The sequence below is a fragment of the Sparus aurata genome, chromosome 1, assembly GCF_900880675.1.
Source record: "Sparus aurata chromosome 1, fSpaAur1.1, whole genome shotgun sequence".
Lineage (NCBI taxonomy): Eukaryota > Metazoa > Chordata > Actinopteri > Spariformes > Sparidae > Sparus > Sparus aurata.
The window spans coordinates 20,056,627-20,077,696 of NC_044187.1; the positions used below are offsets into that span (position 1 = coordinate 20,056,627).

At 42.1% G+C, this 21,070-nt stretch overlaps 1 protein-coding gene across 1 annotated transcript; it reads right to left on the minus strand.

Annotated features, from left to right (window-relative positions):
- Nucleotides 1-7,712: 7,712 nt before the first annotated feature.
- On the minus strand, nucleotides 7,713-17,519 carry melk (maternal embryonic leucine zipper kinase). Its single transcript, XM_030412155.1, has 18 exons — nucleotides 17,384-17,519; nucleotides 16,994-17,106; nucleotides 16,805-16,890; nucleotides 15,154-15,270; nucleotides 14,910-15,053; nucleotides 14,711-14,779; nucleotides 14,117-14,209; nucleotides 13,629-13,727; nucleotides 13,319-13,387; nucleotides 12,937-13,035; nucleotides 12,609-12,695; nucleotides 12,327-12,458; nucleotides 11,982-12,146; nucleotides 10,974-11,256; nucleotides 9,232-9,325; nucleotides 8,754-8,910; nucleotides 8,562-8,665; nucleotides 7,713-8,475 (listed from the first exon to the last, which is right to left on the minus strand). The coding sequence occupies exons 2-18, from the start codon at nucleotides 17,070-17,072 to the stop codon at nucleotides 8,298-8,300; spliced, it is 2,055 nt and encodes a 684-aa protein (XP_030268015.1). The 5' UTR covers nucleotides 17,073-17,106; nucleotides 17,384-17,519; the 3' UTR covers nucleotides 7,713-8,297.
- Nucleotides 17,520-21,070: the final 3,551 nt, after the last annotated feature.

The following is a 21,070-nucleotide window of genomic DNA, read 5'->3' on the forward strand; positions in this document are numbered from 1 at the left end:
ATCTTAAAGCCTAAACTCTTTGGAATTTAACTGAATAAACCACCGCCCAATGACAGGAGAGGGACTACAGGCCAACATTACTTCATTCTAAGGGGTCACGAGGAAGCTTCAGTCCCACTTTCATGTTTAGTTGCATGCAAACTGTTTCTATCATCACCTTTTAAAGCAACATGTAAACGTTTTTATTTTGTTTGATTTTCACCCTATTACAAGACACTGGACCATCAAAACGATTTTAAAGCTGTTATTTTGTAGGTAAAGGGTTGGAGAGAAGTGATCCAGTCCTCTGCTGGCCTGACGCTTGGCTCATCATATGAGCAGAAACTCTCTGACAGACTCAGAGAGAAGAAAATGCGGTTTGACCTTATCACAGAAGACATTTGGACACAGAATGAGTCTTTACATGCTCTCGTTGCCCTTTACAGCAGCGTCCAAGCACACACACACACACACACATGCACACACACACACACAGAAGTCACAGTGACGATGATTACACACTGACAGTGGTAAAGATGAGCGAGGCTTGTAGGGAGTGCTTATGTGCTTTCTTTCAGTCATTAAGGCCCCCCAGACACCAGAAATGACGAGACATGTAGTTCCATGTAAAGTTTTTTTCCCGCCCTCGGCCCGTCACTCACAATCACTCCCTCACACAGATACTACATGTAACAAATGTCAGACGTGAGTACAGTGTGTGTGTAGGTGTGTGTGTGTGTGTAGGTTTGTGTGCGTGTGTGTGTGTACATGTGTGTCAGCGTGTGGATGTCGGACCATTGACAGGCATGGAAGCAGCTTGTTGAACTAATAGCCTAACTAATGTGTCTACATCCCCCCCCCCCCCATCCCCTCGCCCCTCTGCAAAACTGACATCTATGAACTGAGCAGAGAAAGGAGGGACGAAGGAAAAGAGAAAGGAGGGGAAAAAAAGGGGGGGAGAGGAGAGCGTTGACAAGCGGCAGACACTCTCGCCCTCCCGTCTGACTCCGTCTATCTCCACCATGCTCCCTGAGGGTTTGTCTCAGAGGATGGTGCTATGATGAATAGGCCTGTCTAAGCTAACCTAGCAGAGACCAATTAGAGAGAGAGAGAGAGAGAGAAGAAGAAGAAGAAGAAGTAGAAGAAACAGAAAAACAACGAGAGAAACTGAGGCAAAGAGAGAGCAAGAGACAGAGAGGGAAAGGGAGAGATCGAGAGGAAGGGCCGATAGGTTAAGAAGAAGAAGGAAGGAGGATTGGGGTAAAGAGGGATGTTTAAGACGATGCATGTAGGGAGTACAGTTGTATACGTGTGTGTGTGTGTGTGTGTGTGTGTGTGTGTGTGTGTGTGTGTGTGTGGGCGAGCTGTCAGTGCTGAGAGAGAGGCAGTGTGAGAGGGGTTGGCCTCTTAAGTCTTAACCTCGTCTGCTGCTGCAGGAGAGGCTTTGACAGCAGAGACGCACAAACAGGACTGACCCTCACAAAACACCTCCTCCTCCTCCTCCTCCTCCTCCTCTCTTCTTCCTACTGATTATTCTGTTAGTCCTTATTACATTAGCAGCCTAGCAGCTTTTGTCCCACAAGTTGAGCTATCACGTTATCTACTGGAGACATTTTTGTATTCATAAAAGTACAAATGTCCACAGGCATCCCGGATCGATTGTTGCTAGCGGCTTCAGGACTGCATTTCCCAGAGATCGACTAAATCCGTCTTTCATTTTCTGTTGTTTTTTTTCTTTTTTATCTGTTACTGGTGATTCATCTGTGGGCATCTGCAGCTGTCATTTCACCATGCCTGTAATTTGCTGCATAGCACAATATGTTTACATTAAGTATCAGTTTCTGCTTTTTTGGCCAGGTACACGTACAGATACAAGGAATTAGGCTCCAGTTTTACATTGCTCTCAATTCACTTACAAAAACAGAAGTACAGCTGAATGAATAAGTTCAACAATAGGGGGAAAAGATAATAACTGAATGGTCAGAATGTGACATAAAGCCAGTGTGTGCATATATCAATATATATATATATATATATATATATATATATATATATATATATATATATATATATAATCACTTCAAATTACAGCCATTTTATTGCAGCCCTATAATCCTCAAAACAAACAAAAAAAGAGTCCACACCATGTCGTAAAATAGTGATTATTCGTGTGTCAGAAATCTGTTTGATTCTCAGTGCAGGGTAAATATGTGTTATCATGTGAGGATTTAATGAACGAGGCAGTGATTTATAACGAAGCATCTGCAGGATGTTAGCAGAAGACCTCTGTAGTCAGCATCAGCACTGATGGCCGACCCAAAGAAGAAAATTCAAAAGACAATCAAAGGAAAAAGAGAGATAGCACCACACTGTCCTCACAAGGCTCGCCATAACTTCTTAAGGTTGTCTCCCTGTATGACCAAAGGCAGAAAGGCACACACACACACACACACACACACACTGTCATAATTGTTGGTTTCAGACTTTTAATTACCTTTTGCAGTCGATGAGGAAACTTACATTTTCTCTGTAAGCGCCAATATATCAAACATGGATACGTCACATCATCAAGTCCACAAATTTAACGGATAAAGTGGTTTGATAACGGGACCATTGGCAGGTCCAAAACACAGTAACCTTCCTTGTTTCTACAGTCCATCCCATATGATGTGAACGTTGCATCATACGGGATAACTTTGGCACCCCACGTAGGCCGAGTCTGGCCTGAGATCAAATCCCGCCAACACTTCCTCGCCTGTGTCTGCCAAGCTAATTTTCCCTCCTTCAAACAAACATTTGATAAATGGCCTCCTCACTCTCCTCTTTTTAAAATGGGAAAACTCTCCCTCCCCTCCTCCAGACGATCTCTGTCGTCCTCTACCCATCGCCCAGACAATTACAAACATCCTGCTTCCCATTTATCACTAACAATTAAACAGCATGGACGGAGGCTACTTCATAAGCAGCGAGGAGAGAGCGCGGAGAGCGGGAGCAGACGAATGCGAGTGGAATGAAGTAGAGTCAACAGTGAGAAAGAGAGAGGAAGGCTGACAGCACAATTAAGGTTTTTAATTCTCTGCTTGAGTGGGCCGGTCCAGTCTTTATGCTAATTAGGATGCCACGGCCATGTAATAAATCTCTATGATCCAGCCTCATTTCCCCTCTGTCTCTCTGTCTGTCTCTTTCACACACACTCACGCACATTTACAACAGCACAGAAAGTTCACCCATTACTTTTTATGGCTGCGCCCTCAGGCTGGAGTGTTAATAGTTTTGATAAAATTGTTTCTTCATGCTTTTTTTTAATGCTTCCCTGTGATCTGAGAGCCACAGCGTGTCAGCACATACTGTTTACTGGTTGGCCAAGCATTCGCTATCTTGGCTCGACGCCTATACCACATGTAGTTTCTCTCCCTGTTAACTCCCTTTATTAGTGTTTTTCAGGAATATGGTTTGCGAGCCTCCACGCTGTGGGACCGCACTGTATAAACACACATTTAAAAGGCACAATGAATGCAGAAAATATTCTCTTATTCCTCTCTCTTTTTCTCTTATCCGCTCATCTCCGTTTGACGGACATGTCTAATGATAACATCTGCGGATGGGAGGAAAACAGCACAACAATCCGCCGATAATTGGGGCACCACGTTTAAAGACGAGGTAGAGAGAAAGTGAGAGCCATAGATAAGTGGACAACTGCATGCTGTTTTTTAAAGTAGTAACTAGCACATATATTTTCACCCTCATTTAGGTCACGAGGATGCGCGCTAATCAGTGTTTTTCTTTTCCTGTTGCTTCCTACAAAGTGTCCCAAAGCCAATTTAAAGCATAGAATCTGTGTAAAAATCAACTACAGTTCTATGTTCATTAAATAAATGAAGGTAAACACATGTCCAAGCAAATTGAGGGGGCTTTTTACTCCAAAGAAACACACAATATGATCATTTTTTCAGCAGAACTCAGCGTTGCTGCGCGACCCTACGGCCAAACATCCTCAGTCTGCTTTTGGTGTGGCGCATCTCCAGTTTCTTCCGCTGGTATAAGACCTTCTCACTGGTGGTGTCGCTGTCAGCCATTTTGTTCTGCGTCAGTGTCAAAATGGCCACAACCCCAACCACCAGAGCGAAGTGGAGCAGGTACAGGGCCACGTGGAGACATGTCAGCAGTAGGGAGACGCAGACGCTGGCAACGCACCAAGGCCCGGCCAGGAGCAGAAGCAGGGACTGATGGATGGAGCTGAGGACGAGAGCCGGGATGGACAGGACGAGTCTGAGCAGCGTGGAGGTGAGCCAGGAGTACAGAGACAGAGGAGACAAGAGGAGAGACACCACTGCCTCACTCGTGGATACTGCCTAAAAGATACAAACGCAAGGTGGAAACATAATATATAATCAAAAAAGGGACTAGTATCTATGGTAGCCATGGTTCCTAGATTACATATTTATCATCTTTAAGTTGCTATGGTAGTGCTATGCAGATCTACACATCCAGCAGACATGGAGCAACGCTATCATACATTTGGAGCTGGCTTCTGGCCTCCTGTCAAATTTAAGTCCAATATTTACACTCTTTGAGTTCTGGTTGGGTCTTTACCAACTCCCGAGGAAAATGTCTCCACACTTCACTATGTTCACCAGCTCTCTGTGTCTGTCTGCCTTTTAGTGCTGGTAAGGTAGTGTGCGGTAGGTTTTTAGCATCTTTTCTCTGAAAACAGTTTCCTGCAAAATCGTCTGGAGAATCTCAGAGTTTTTTTTCTCACATGGATCTTTTTGCCATTCACCATTCATTTATTTGCATCAACCTACCTCACAAGGATTTCCATGCAAGGCGTCATCAGACGTTCGAGCCTTGTGAAGCCCTGAAAATTGAGCAACGTACAGATACGCAGACAGAAGAACAAAAGAAATGGATGTGTCATGCAGCTGCCACACACACACACACACACATAGTTCTTAACTGGTTTACTGCTTGCTCATATTGCCTTTGCTCTGTTGCCTTTTATGTCCCTTATTTGAAACTTGCTTGTATTTCTTTGATATCTTTTTTTCTCTCGTTTTGCTGCTGTTTTTTTTTTTTTTCTTTTTCCACTCTTATTATTTTAATTGCCCTATTTTCTAACTGCTCTATCTTCTCAAAAGCTGCCTATGGACAAGTGTTGTGAATTAGCACTTGTGCTAAAACACTTAAACAATGCATATGGTTTGTCCAATGTAATTGCTATGTCCATCTCAAATAAACATTTAAAATAAAACACACACACACACACACACACACACACACACACACACACACACACACACACACACACACACAGCATGCAAAATTGTTGGACCATATCGTTATAATAGCACTTCTCAAGAAACATAAACTCACATAGGAAAAGGAGAATGAGAGCGATTGCCAGCAGAGGCCTCATTTCTCCTACACGCCTTCACACTCCCAAGCCTGAAAACAACAAAACACAGTTCAGCACCAAGCTGCTCTAATCTGTTTGAGTATTCACACAACTCAACAGGAACTGCACATTTTAATAACTTGATGAGAGCAGTTTATGATAGATTTACATGTCTACTCACCCAACACACTTCTTCCAATCTGGATGTACAACTGTGGGTCAGTTCACTCCTGCTTCAGTCCCACGGTTGGCTTCACACTATTCTATATTCAGTTTAAATTCTCTGCTCTAATTCATTAATCCTCCTCAGGACATCGTGCAAGACTCTTGCTCTCAAATCAGTGTGGACTGTGCTGCTTGATTGAGGGAGTTGTCAGCGCCACCTGTTTGAGTGGAGGGTCAACAGCATGAATCATTTCATGACAGACCATGCCTGGACTTGAAGGTGTGATTTGAAAGACGAGGTCAGTATTTGACGGTAGCTCCAAAAAAATTGAGTAACTGCCAACTGCTCCGCAATATATCCTCTGATAGCCATCTTTGGCTAGTTGCTGTTACATAGTTAGATGCAGTTAGCTATGGAGCTGATGGCTGTATTAGCTAAGTGGAGCCTGCCTGGACCATGACCTCAGATCATTGGAGTAGTCACCGTGGGCGACAGGGCTCAGCTGGACACTAGACTGGGACTGAGCACGCCTACGGGACCAATGGAGGCCATTTTGACCACAACGGGTACAGTATGGAGGTGATTTACAGCGACCCTGACTTCAGGGATACGAAGACATTGTGTGACAGGAGAGATTTGCAACAGGAGGGGAGGGAGAGAGCAGCAGGCAGAAAAACCAGCATAGGGAGCCAGAATATTTCCACATCATACTCGGCAAACTGAGGATTTATCTCGATTTAAACAGAGGTGATTGTTGAAAGACAAACCAAGACATTTTTTGTAAGTTAAAATCTGTGTATGTCAAGTTTGAATTAAGAGTGTTTAACAATGAGTTGCTGATGCAATCAAGTTGACTTAGTTCAGTTAAAGAGAGAAACTTGAATTCTAAGTAGCAAGACAAGATGGGTCTGTGTTAGCTGGTTAGCATGCTAACCCCTGCTGGAAAAAACAGCATAGACCAGCACCAAAACACAACATATGCTGGTCTTGCTGCACATGTTGTGTTTTGGTGCTGGTCTATGCTGTTTTTTCCAGCAGGGACTTCAGCAGATATCTCTGCACTCAACAAATTAAACTATATATGTCTTTGACATAACATCACACAACACCCCTTTAAGGTTTATCTTAATCTCCACCTGAGGGGTTAAAGTAAATCAAATGAATAAGGCACCAATTTCCTGATTCTGGACCAAAACATTGAATAGATGTTCATAGAAAGCATGCAAAAAGGCTCCTGCAGTGGCTCGTTTTTAAGGGGACGAAAATGGGCAACAGCCAGTAAAAAGAAAGTCTCTCTTATATGTGATGAAGGTGACAGCTGGCTTTTAGTCCAGCTGTTGTCCACGACACACACACACACACAAACACTGCCTCTCATCCTCCAACCTCCACCCAGCAGGAGTCATCACCACCAGTGGAATACTATAGAGGATATGGGGATTTATTCTATCTCTCAAACTCCAACCTTCACCCTGTCTTAAATTACCATCCCCACCACCCACCCTCTCTCAGACTCCATTAAGGTCGAACCCCCCTTATCATCCTCTCAACCCACCATTACCTTTCCCCTCCCTGCTGAGACACCAAGGAGAACCTGCCACGAATAAATGCCAATCAGCTGCAGCGCTGTTGTGACTAAGTGGCATCTTGTCTCGGAATGGGGAGGGGGAGAGAAGCCCTTCGACTCTTGCATTTTACCCTGTTCAGATGTTTCAACAATGATCATCATTATTTAAGTCATCCAGACGGTCATAACAATCACGCTCCTACAGCCATCCCTGCCATAACAATGATCATCCACCATTTTGAGCATTAAGGCTAAATCATTATCCTCCATTGGAGTTTTACATTTACTTGAGAACACAGCAGATTCCAGATGTGTTCCAAAGTTATAATTTTCAAGGGCCCAAAATAAACTTTGTATGTGCTTTATTATGGTTGATGTTGCTGATGAAACGCTGTAGACTTTTGACACCTTTCAACGCTTTTGGTAGAAACGCTGTCACTAAGCTCAACGATCACTATCAATCTTCATACCACAGAGGAGTGAAGCCTAGAAGACGAACAGAAGGATGATGACAGAGTGTAAAACACACCACTGCTCCATCAAACTGCTGAATTAAAAAAAACAAAAACATTAATGCATCTGTCTACATAAAAACAGGCATAATGTATTTGCTAGAAACCATTTATTTTGCTCTTTTTACATGTCAGAAAGATCAGACAAAACGTTATAGTTAAAAACTAAACATAAACATAAAAGCAGACGAGACAACCATGTAAAAACATCATGATAGAAGACATGTAAACATAAACATCAAAAAAACAATGACAGTAAATTAGAAATGCCCTGTCTTCATGTTATTCAATCAAGTTGAGCGCCTACAGGGGAGAATAACAGCATCAAGACATAAATATGGAAATAAGTAGCCAGAAGGTATGCTGTAAATAACGTTGTTTCATTTCATACAAACAGATATTCATCTCGAGAGGATTGGCGCAGATCCTATTTAGCTTATGAGTAAGTAAGTAAAACAATATTCTACACAAAACAAGATTTGCTGTACAGGATCCTGACATGTAATGCTCATAAATTTAAATCAACATCTAGTCTAGGGATTTTAAACTAGGCTATGGACAGGTTTAAATATTCACAATGAATAATGAATGACTGATCATTAATGTGCAAATACACCATCAATCACTGATCAATCACCCTTTATTGAATTGAATTGGTATTGCAGGAAAGTGCATTATTTAGATACTGGATGTGGAGAGGATGTCTTCAACCAGGTGCTTGTAGACCCAAGCGTCTCCTTTCAGCCTCTGGCGGCGAACCCCCACGACCTCAGGCCTCTGCAGCAGGCACACCTCCAGCTCAAACGCCATGGTTACTTTCCCAAAGTCGCCCTGTGTTTGACACTTCAGGGTATAACTAAAGAAAGAGGGAAGAGGACGATTAGCATCGGTTCAAAGAATGGGATGTCTGATCAGAAAAGGGGATAACGTGCGTCATTTTACCCTTTCTGTGTGAAATCAACGTTTTTCTCCGGCAGGATGGAGAGGATCTGGTTCAGGACCTGGTCTGGGTTGGTCTGGCTGGTCAGAGTAACATTGTACTGTGCCTGGAGGTAAAGACAGATAGAAATGTTTTTCTCTGTGGGCTAATAATTTGACGTGGGACACAGAACCGGTTACAAGAAATGTGTATACCTTGATCTTGCGCGGGCCATCACGCAGGGCTCGTCTCTTGCTGGGTGTGAGCATGGTGATCACCTTATCCAGGCCTCTCTCCAGGGAACCGAACACTTTCCCTCCTCTCTTCTTCTTCCCACTGTCTCCAGTAACAGCCAAATCCAGAGACCGAGACCTTTAGAGCAAACAGAGTCACACATTAAATCCCTTCAGTGGGTCTTTTGACCAAACTTATGTGAGCCAACATTGAACTATGTAATAGTTTCTCTGTCCAATTTTAAAATATTAAGGCTTCAGACTGCCTTCAGCAAGACTGCTGATCAACAAGTATTCTTTTTTTTTTTTTTTATCAAATCAGTCACCTTTTAATGTGGTTCAGTCCCTTTAGCCCATTAGTCCACCCTGAAATCTGCAGCAATCCTACATGTGAACTTTAGCCTCCTTCCTTTCTCCCATTTCTGACTCTCACCTCAGAGCCTCCGCCTAACCCACTCACCTTCGCTCAGGACTGAAGGCCATTATTTCAATGTTCGGAAACTCCTTGTTCTCTGTCCTCTTCTTACTTTGCTCTTTAGAGGCACTGCCTCCACCTACAACATACAAAGTGGAACAAAGATGAATTAATCTCATACACCCACTGCTGCACCACTCATTACATGCTCATGCGCTGCAGCCAAAATTTAAAAAACAAAGTTATGCAAAGTTCTCCTCAAAATCCAAATGTTTCTAAAGATATGAAATATGTACAGCTGCAGCAACCGGCTGATCAATCGATTAGTCAAGAAAATGGCAGAAATTGTGTTAAAAAACAAAATAGTATGTCAGTGTTTCCCAAAGCACCAAGATGACACACTTAAATATCTTGTTTAGTCCACAACCCAATACTTTCAGTTCAGCATCAAAGAGGAAACCAGAAACTGTTCAGATTAAAGAAGCTCAGAATTTTGACAAGTTTTTCTAAAACAAAACTACTCGGTTAATTGATTATCAAAATAGTTGAAGGTCGATTTAATAGTTGACAATTAATCAATTCATCGTTGCAAGGTCTAGTAAAGAAGAAAGAAAATGTTTGTGTTCAAATATCTCACCTGGTGTCACTCAGCATCTTATAAGTTCAAGAAAGACTGATGCAAAATATATGATGTGGTCAATACAATATAGAATAAGACGATTTTTCCAACCTTAAATCCTCTTGACAGAAAATAAATGTAAAAAAAAAAAAACTTGAGAAACTGGCCAGTAGAGCCCTTTGCTCTTATGCATGGAGCTCACTGGCTTTGACATTGGACTTGTGAACACAAAGGCTTTGGTATACACAGAGACAAGTACCCACACACACACACACACACATATATATATATATACACACACAAAGAGAGAGACTAGGCTTTAGTGGCAAGAGAACACATGTCACTACAGCCCACGTGGGACAGTGAGCAGAGGAAAGAGACAGCTACACCTGTCACAGCACACGCCTAGGGACAGACACACCAGACCATATTGTGTGTGTGTGTGTGTGTGTGTGTGTGTGTGTGTGTGTGTGTGTCAGTGGCTGCATGTCTGCACTGTAGCTTAGAGAACAAGAGGCTGTAAGGAGAGCAGGACCGAGCCAGATTCCACAGGGTTTTAACACCAACTGGGTCAGCTGTGGCGCGTTAGCCGACTTGTGGCCGAGTTTAAAGAGGAAACTAATGAGGCTGGACGTCTGAGCCGAGAATTCACTTCGACAAATAATTAAGACTTTAATGATTCTCCATTCATATTAGTGTCCTTCATTTACAGATAAGTGAACAGAATTAGCTTCCTGATAATAACCTCACCTTTGAGTTGACAGTGACAATAAGTAGGCTCTAGAGTGTGTGTGTGTCCATTTTTCCACTGACAGCTAAATCATAGAAATATGAGTGGGTTTGGGATAAAAAAACAAAACAAAAAAACGCCCAATAAATGAGTTTATTACCAGAAGACAATTTACTTGCAAATGTGTGGCATGTGGACGTGGCACTTGTGATTATGACAGCTGCATGAGACAGAGCGAGGGACAGATAAATGAAAGGGAGCAACGTGAAGAGGGCCAGTTGGCTAATGCAAATAATCAAATAGAGATTGTACTTCAAAGCCCTTGTTTGGAACAATAAACAATTATGGTATACAAATAAACTGCACGACGGACTGAAATCCTGCATTGTCTGCACTTCATTACTGCCACTGGTTGAGTAACAGAGAGACTCATCTTACCTTTGGGTGTTACTGCCTTGGTTTTAGTGCCATTTGCATTTTGATTAGGTGTTGTCAGCACATTCTTGTTGGGTCGTGCATTCTTCTTACTGGACACAGGAGTTCGAGGAGGAGGCAACGCAAATATATCAACATCTTTGTCCTGCACAGCAATATTCTCCTTGTTTTCAGCAGTCTGGTCTCTGCCCCTTCTTTCTTGGCGGTGAGGTGTTGTTGCCTTTCGCCCCCTGTCTGGGTTCGGGCTGTAAGCGCATCTTCTCTCCACAGCTGGAGATGCAAGTCTCTTTAGGAATACAAAGAGGAGATATATGCAGTGTGAGTAGACATCTCTGGAAGCGTCATGGCTTGTCAGTGTCGTTTTCCAGAAAAACTGATTACTCAAGCTAATCCACAAAAATAGTTTTGAGCAGTTTCATATTGGACCTATTTTTTCTTCCGAACTACAACCACCAACCGAATCACTGCACATAACAAAGCATGCGCCTACTCGTGGACGAGAGGCTAGCCAACTAAGCTAGCCAACATTACAGCCCAGCTGAAGAGGATATTATTGACGTTCATATCCCGAGCATGAGCACGAGCCCCTTACCTATGAGCAGATGCATGTTTCCTTCTGTGTGGTAAAAGAAAATAGTTCCTACATTCAGCTGCTCTCAACATGTTCTGTGGATTATTTTGAGTAACCAGGTCAAGATTTCTGGAAAGAGACATTGCTGTTGAGTTTGTATTAAAAAAAAAAAAAATCTATACTTGATTCAGCTGAATTTTGCTGGAAGATGAGCGGAGAACCCTATTTTTGCCATCTAGTTCCATTATATTCAAGAGAAGGCAGACATCTCCAAAGATGACACCTTCAAAACTCGGCAGCTCACAACATAACAATCTAGATGGATAAAGAGTGTTACAGGATAGACGACAAATATGTCTTTTTGATTTGGGGGTGGAATGTTCCTTTAATCTGAGGACAGGGAAGGCTGCAAAATCACATTCGTCCCAGCTTTCACATACCATGTCTTTGTTGTTTGCGGATCCATCTGGCTGACCTCTGACCCCCTGGGGCGTGTATTGTGTGCCTGACACCCACGGGCAGTCATCAATGTACTCTGAGCAAAAGTCGAGAGAACCGACAATCACTGCGTCTTCATCCTCACTGAAGTGAAGGGTGTTCCTTGTCTGAAAGTAAGAGGGGAAAACAAATCAAAGACCTGCAACAACATCCGGAACTGGGAAACAATAAATGTGTAAGGTGCAGAGTAGAGTCATAAAGACTGAACTAGAACATGCAGTTGTAAAGACAGTCAGCAGCCCAGAAAAGGAACAAAGCCTTTTGGGAGTTGTGGTCCCGAGTCTGACCTGTATTCCCTGGTGCAGTGGAGAGCAGGAGTCCTCACAGACTGTTGGTTCAGGGCGCAGGCGGACAGGCTTGCCCCTCTGCTTCTTTGACAGCAGCAGCAGGTAGGTGGCTGTGGTCTGGTCATACCGCCACTGAGTTAAGATTCACAGAATACAAGGGGAACGAAAATGTTTAACATGTGCAGTTGCGGTGATGTCACCATCCATAACACAATAAAAATCCACAGATGTTGAACTGATAATAAACATGAACGCCAACACTGGGCACAAATGAGCACACACCTCCTTGACAAGCGCGGTGGTGCTCTCCCGAGATCGCTTCATGTTGACAGCCATCTCAGTGATACAGTCCACATCTATGTGACCAAGCTACCAAAGAAAACATCATGTTGTCAGTTTTTTTTTCTTCAATGTTCATGTACGAACAAGAATCAACAATTCTCAAAAAAAAGAAAAAGATCAAAAAGTCAAATCAAGCATTATTGAATCGTTACAGGGAAAGGACCTGAGTGTTGACTGATGCAAAAACCTCAGAAAAGTGATAAAAAATGTCAGTTTGACATCAACAGAAAGAGAGAGAGAGAGAGTGTGTGTGTGTGTGTGTGTGTACCGGCTGCCTGCTGAGCCACTCCACAGGGCTGTTGTAGTCTTTCATCACCCAGGGATGGTCCAGCAGCTGTCTAACAGTCACACGCAGCTTGGGGTCCACCTACAGGACACAAACAGAAACTACAGCTCAACATGCAAGAGACTACAAATCCAACAATCTACCATGGGTCTTAAATATGTTGTACAGGTCAATAAAACTATTTGAATTCTGAATTTAATTTCTTTTTTAAAATAATCATAGACTCTCCATCTGTTCTACTCTTCTATTATGGCAAGGTGTTGTGACAAACACAAACCAGTGTACAGTTAACTGAAATAGCTAAAAGTGAAAAAAGAGGAGAGATCGTGGCCAATAAGAGGAAAGAGAATGACTGATAGTGTACCTGCATCATCTGGTTGAGGAGGAGGACGCTGCCTGGAGAGAGCCACCGTGGGTTATCATATTTACCTCTCTGATGAGATAAAAGAAAAAAGGTGGTAATGACTATAATAACTCATAATAATTGTAGGAAACGGATACAAGATAGTGAGGTCAATTCACGATCATCATTTTACAAATTCAACCAGTTTTTCTTGAGTCAAAAAATAACATGATACACACAATAAAACAATGCTCCTCTTTTTCATAATTGGGGCTCAGAATTTCTGATAATTCATTTCCAGAAATATTAGAGTGGTGGGAAAATGTCTTACTGTAATCTTCCTGTAGAGGACCATGCAGTTGTCGTCATCAAAGGGCAGGTATCCACAGAGCAGAGCAAACAGCAGCACTCCCATACTCCACACGTCAGCCTGTAGGTTATACACACACACACACACACACACACACACACACACACACACACACACACACACACACACACACACACACACACACACACACACACACACACACACACACACACACACACACACACACACACACAACACACACACACACACACACACCAGTATTTCAGCTTCAAGTGTTAGAGTTGGGATTTCACAGCTCAGTTGCACTGAGTCATGCACCAGCGAATATGATCAGTACACCATGAAAAAAGCAGCATCGTGGAACAGGCAGGTTATCATGACTTTTAGTGAAAAATAAATGCAATGATTTGTGGGTTTAAGTAAGTACAAATCTTTAAATTATAACCTGGGTGGCTCTAGCTGTGAACAGCTCATAGCATATCTCTTACCTCTGAACCAATATATGCTCTTCCCTGGATGAGTTCAGGAGCAGCGTACGCAGGGCTGCCACAGCACGTCATGAGCTCATAACTCAAACCTCCCTGGAAGAGAGATAACCACATAACAGACCACATGATCTGGATTTACACATCAGCTGTATAAAAAAGGTCAACCAATATGTATTTTTCCAGGGATTATAAGTGAGACTGATAACTGATATTTGGAACCCATGTACATCAGTAAAAAATGTAAATCTTAGAGTAACCAGTGATGGAATGTAACTAAGTACTAAGTGAAAAAGCAAAAGTAGTTCAATCTTTTATTGTTCTGCAATCTAACAAACAAAAAACTGATCTCGGAAAAATGCAGAATATCGGATCAGATAATCGGTCAATCACTAGTTTAAAGGCACTTATCCATATTGAAAAACACATGTCTTTTGGCATCAGCTTCTACCTGATAAACCCCTTAAATGGTCAAATACAGTGTTTGTGGGACCAATCAAACAGATTTATCTAAACAGATGTGTATGTATCCTTCTTCCTTTCGCGCTACTTGGACAAATGACTACACAATGAGAAATGAGGAATGTGGAGATGTACCTTAGGTTTGGCACATAATCCAAAGTCTATGAGCTTCAAGTTGTGGTCTTCATCAATCAGCAAGTTCTCCTTCAGGTCAGATAGACAAACATCGCAGCAGGCATTAGAATAAATATGCACAATATATCACAGACAAGCAGACACATTTTATCGTAGTTTCTTGTCACTCGTTCACATGCAATCAAGTGGTTGTTTTTACCGGTTTGAGGTCCCTGTGTGCGTATCCCTGGCTGTGGACATAGGCCATTGCAGACACAATCTGTCTGAAGAACACCCTGGTCTCCTCCTCAGACAGACGGTCCTTTGCTATGATGTAGTCAAACAACTCCCCACCTGTACAGTACTGAGAGGGAGAAAAAAATGACAGAGGGAGAGAGGATGCAAACTGATTGAAGAGAACAACGTCATATTCACACTCATACTTTCTGTGCATGTGTACTTACCTCCAGCACCATGAAGATCTGAGTGGAGGTCTCTATGACGTGGTAGAGGCGACAAACGTGCTGATGACTCAGGTTCTTCATGGCCTCAATCTCAACCTTCACACGGGGTAGATCATCCTGGGGTGACAGATTGTTCAATTATTGTGTAATTTGTTAAATATTTGTTAAGCAGAACACAGGAAGATGGCAAACCATGTTTCTCCAAAAATAAGGAATAAGGAACAAAATAAAAAGGCAAAGAAGGTTACTGATAATATCAAATAGTTCTAAACAGGATCGGAGACAATTTGGTAATTGGTGTTTATTTGCTTTTAGTGGGATCACATTGTGTTGGTATGAACATATTCGGTCAACATTTCTTAATAATACGTTTCAACAACTTTGAACAATTAACGAAGAAAATGTGTTTGAATTTTGTCTGATGCAATGCTTGGAAGTGGTACAACAACTGATTGCATTGATCATACAGTTACTTCAATTTGTGAAGTAACTTGTGATGTGATTTTGTATACAACTGATATAAGATACTGAAAATAAATATTGAGCAAAGTACTTGCAATTAGGGACGCAGGATAAATAACAATATTGGTACATTTATATTATGGGCCATTTATCGTATCAGTGAATTTCTTGCTGATAAATAGAGTCAACAACATGAAACCAAATTGCTTTCATTGATTTAACAAGCACAGAATCTACACACTCAGACACTGTAGTTGGTGGTATGCACCTTCAAAAGTTGGTCTGTGATCTGCCAGTAAACATGAATCAGAAGAGGAAAAAGAACCAGAGGCAACAGTGTTGAGATATTTTGCAGTTGCAGAGGAAGACAACACTATTGTAATTTGCAGTATTACAGCTGTGGCTCAGGGGTCAAGCCAGTGTCTTCTTTTCGGAAGGCCACTGGTTCGATTCCCCTGGTCTGCATGTCGAAGTGTCCTTGGGCAAGATACTGAACCCCAAATTGCTCCTGATGTGCTGGTCGGCACCTTGCATGGCAGCCAGCGCCATCAGTGTATGAATTACTGCAAGTTGTTTTGGACAGAAGCATCTGATAAATGCCCTAAAATGTAAATGTAAAACAATCAGTATGTTCCATGAGGGTTCTGAGAGGGAAAAGTCTAACTTCTAACATGACTAATCTTAAGAGCTATGAACTGAAAAATCATCCATCTTTGCCTTCTTCATCTTAGCATTTCTTACAATCAAGAACTCCCTTTTAAAATATAAAATTGTGAAACCATTGGTTATTTTATACGTATCAACCATGAGAAGCAGCCAATTATCGGTATCGGCTGAAAAAAAAATCCATATCATGCATCCCTACTTAGCAATATTGAATCTAACATTTCATCAAGCCTCAGTTAATCAAAATCTCAGACAGTTGTGAAAATGACTTAATTGTCAGTCATTTCACCTCCCAAAGTCAGGATGTGTTTGCCTTTTCTTTATCACATATCACTGTATGTCTCAATTTTGGGGTGTGGTGTGTTGTGTTTTGTTTTACATTTCACAAACTTAAGACTATACTTTAATATATCACACACAATTTATAGTCGCTACTGTCTTTTGTGACATGTGGTCCTGTTCCATGCAAACATATACCACGGATTCACCACACCCTGTTTGGGCAAAGGGTCTCTCGACTCACCCCTAGATCCTTCTTGTTCATGATTTTAATGGCAACCTTCTCTCCTGTCAGGATGTGTCGACCCAGCTTGACCTTTGCGAAGCCTCCTGAATAAACACACAAGGTCCATAACACCCATTAGAGAGGGTACGACACTGACAGAGCTGCTTCACGTACACAGACATCACATTATTATCGTCATTAACTTACCTGAGCCGATGGTCTCATAAACCTCATAGAATTTGAAGAGCTCGTCGGCTCCGCGGTGCTCCGTCCGTTCCACCGGCATCCTCCCTGCTTCAACCGGGCGAAGATAAACCTGCCTGCGGTGGAGAAAAAAAAATGTCTAAAACTGTCTAAAATACTCAACTAAGCTGGAGTACACACGCCTATCTCCGTGTTCAAGTTAAACGTTAGAAGGTGGGTAACATTTGCTAGCTAAACATGCTAACGTCAGTTAACGCTAAAACAAACAAAAAAATTGTAGCGTTAGCTAACTGAAAGAAATTGTTAATACCAATAAAACTAATTCAAGTTAATTTAGTTAAATTGCGGCACTATAAGCTTACGGAACGACGCCCATTGTCACTATGAATTTACCTGAGTTTATGTGAAAATAGGAGCAGAAGAAGGTGAAGTCAGCCAACAACCATATGGCAGAGCAAAGCACTCCGGCAGAGAGATGTTTTGTTACAGAAGTTTGAATTTCGCACGTCTACGTTGACGCCATTTCCTGCTTCCGGTTTATGCATGAACCGCCCTCCTGTGGCGAATAATGGTACTGCGGCCATTTTTTTTAAAACAGACGTTTTAGAGAAGTGTTGATTAAACTTTATTTAATTGAGGCTGTAGTTTATGGTGCTGTTGATTATGCATACTGATGTTTTTTAAACTTTAAATCCAGCCAAATTATAGATGGGGTGGACACAATATTAGAAACAGATAACATATATACACAAAGACATTAACAAATTAAGAGACAAGCAAATACAGATGTTCCCTTGGGTGCATGTTACAATCAAACAACTAACATTCTTGCATGCTTTGTAACTTTGTATGAAAATGCTGGGCAGGTCCACTAGACCACAATTTTCAAGCGTGATGGCATGAGGACCGTGGTGGCAGAAGTATTCAGATTGGGTTATGTAAGTAAGACTAGCAATACCACAACATTCAAATGCTCATTTACTCAAGTCCTGCATTCAAATTTTTTACTTTAGATAAGAATAATTTATTATCATATAAATCCATATAAAGTCTTCAAAACAAAAGTTCAGTTTATACAACAGACTTACCTCTATAACTGTTATATTATTTATTTATTAATCAAACTATTACGACTGATAGGTGAAAGGGTAACTCCTGTGATGTCATGCGGTGGTTAAATTGTATTGTGCGGAATGTAGGTGGCAAGTTTTGAACCACTGGCAGACCACCGGCCTGGCATTGCAATCCTGTAACATTGTTTGACTCATTATGGACAGCTTAAAAACAAATTATCTAAATTGATACATCAGAACCATTGATATCACCTTTGGTATGCGTCATCCTTTGTTTAAACTCTCGTGGTTAGCTATGAAATTCACCCACAAACATGCATTCATGTGCATTCATTAGCAGGATTATACAACCTGTAGGATGGAAATCATCCTGTATGTGAACCACTGTACTTGACCCCAAAGGTATGTGCCTGCAGTAGCTGGCTGACCAGAGATGAGTATTTATGGTGTCAGAAGGTGTGTGTGCCTTCACCTGCACAACATCCCCAGCCTGTAATTAGGACACGGTGAGAGGTGAGCTCAGAGCCCACTGCATGCATTTTACGTAACAGACCCTTGTAATGACTGTATACGAGCACTCTCACTGCTGCAGTTTTCCACATGCAACAGTAACCATTTCTCTTGTCCTACATCTAATGCACTAGAAATTGACAACTTCCTGCACCTGTTCTTCTCAATCAGTAATAAGTCAGTTTTAACGCTCTAAGTAGAAAGAAATCCTGCTTCCTAGGTCTTGAAACAGGCCACAGCAGACACGTATTCGCCTTTAAAAAGTAAGAAAAACTTGCTAACCAAGAGAAATATTATATCCCGACACTTAGCCGACACTGACAGACAGCTGCAAAGGAATTTCAGTGATTGATTGGTGGTTGCCCTGTGTTTCTCATGGTCGTTAGGGAAGGAGTTGGTCGTTAGGGAAGTAACCGGTGGTTAGGGGACGTCCAGGTGTCAGCGGGATGACAAAACCCCTCATTTGGTTTCAGGGGCAGCTGGCCAGGACGGGACAGAGCGACATCAAACAACCCACAGCTGGAGGAGAAGAGAGGGCGAGTGAGGCAAGTGTGAGGAGAGGAGAGGAGAGGAGAGGAGAAAAGAGGAGAGGAGAGGAGAGGAGAGGAGAGAAGAGAAGAGAAGAGAAGAGAAAAGAGAAGAGAATAGGAGAGAGGTTTGGAGGAGGAGAAGAGAGGGCGAGTGAGGCAAGTGTGAGGAGAGGAGAAGAGAGGAGAGAAGAGGAGAGAAGAGGAGAGGAGAAGAGAGGAGAGGAGAAAATGAAAAGAAGATGGGGGAGCAGAGAGGAAATTGAGAAGCGAGAACAATGGGGGATGTAGGGGTGTTGAGATAAATTTCTTGTTGACTGTATTTTTCATTCATAAGTGTCTTTTACCATTTTGTCTTCCTTTCGTCTTCGTCTTCTTGTGGTCAATGTGGGACCGACACACATACACATTGAATTACTGACAACACAGAGAGACACTGACTAAAACTCATTTTAGATAGTCACATCTGGGGGATTCTCAGGAAAGCAATAGAACAATCTCAACAATCCAAAATCTATCAAATCTCCATGAGCTCACAATTTTACTGCGCTTTAAAACATATTTTCAATGTACTGTAACATACTCTAAGCCAGTGGGTGTCACCCCCCTCTGGGTCCTTTTATGAGATAAAACTCAAGAGAAATGTTTTTGTCTTTCTTGAAAAAAAAAAAAAAAAAAAATAGAAATGGTTGTAATGCTTTTTAGGACAAGTTCTGTTACAGTCGATGGATTTAACAGACAGCACAGGCCTTCCACAGCCACGGCCAGCCTGTGTTTGTGTGAGTTGGCCAGTTAGGTTTCACATATACAAGCCTCAGTCGTGAATCATAGCAGTTGTGCATAACAAATGCCATTACCCAAATCCCAATGTAATTGCACTAGAAACTGCAAAAAATGCAAAATACCGTATTATTTTAGTATCAACCCGTCTGTATATGTTCATGGTTTGTCTGTGTACTGAGTGCATGCATGGCTGTGTGCTTGTCTTTATCACTGTCTGGGCAAAGCTGTGTGTGAAGGAGCTGCTGTGCCACTTCCAACAGCTCTCATGGACTCATACTATGTGTGTATAATCAGACATGGCAGCTATTAAGCTGTCACAGTAGAAAACAGACGTTGCAGTCCTAACAGTGCCTGTCTTGGACAGAATTCCCAGTATTCCCTCACAGATTTTGGAGGCTCCCAGAATGCCTGTGTCATAGCTCAATGACTATTGGCTATTCACCGTGGGGGACCGGAGTCTTAGATCTGGCTGTGTGCCAGAGAGAGGGAGAAAGAGTAAATAAAGGCATGTGCAGTATGCTAAGGTGATAAAATGTTCACGTTAAGTATAGAGTTAATAGTATATGTATGCTTTGTGTTGCAGGATATCAGTGACCTTTTGTGTCTCAGGTCAAAGGGCAAAGTGCCAAACACTCACCCAGTAGACAGACAAATGCAGACAGGGGCATTAAGACAGAGGAAACGATACACTGGCGTCATTTCTCTCCCTACTGCTTCCAGCATCCTCATGAGGCTTCACAGAGCTTTGCAGAATCACAGTCTGCTTGTCTCTCTCATTCATGCTGCTTTCACGGTGACTCGATTGATTTACAGTGTATTATGAACATTGCATCATAATGGTTTATCCACACATATGTGACTCGTATATCCTTCTAGGATTGGGCACAAGGCATAGCCCAGGGGCCCAGGGGGAGGGGGAGCAGGCAGCAGAGATTTAAAATATGTACAAAAACATAGAAAATGACCAAAAAGATACAAAGGCTACTCAGAACTTTAAAACAACCACAAAGAGACAGGAAGTGACTTCAAAGAGACACAAAACGACCACGAAGAGAAACAAAATGATCACAAAGACAAAGGGAAAGGCTACAAGGAACTTTTAAAACAACCACTAAGAGACACAAATGTCCACAAATATCCACAAAATACTAAAGCCAACCCAAAGCCAAATAAAACAACCATTAAGA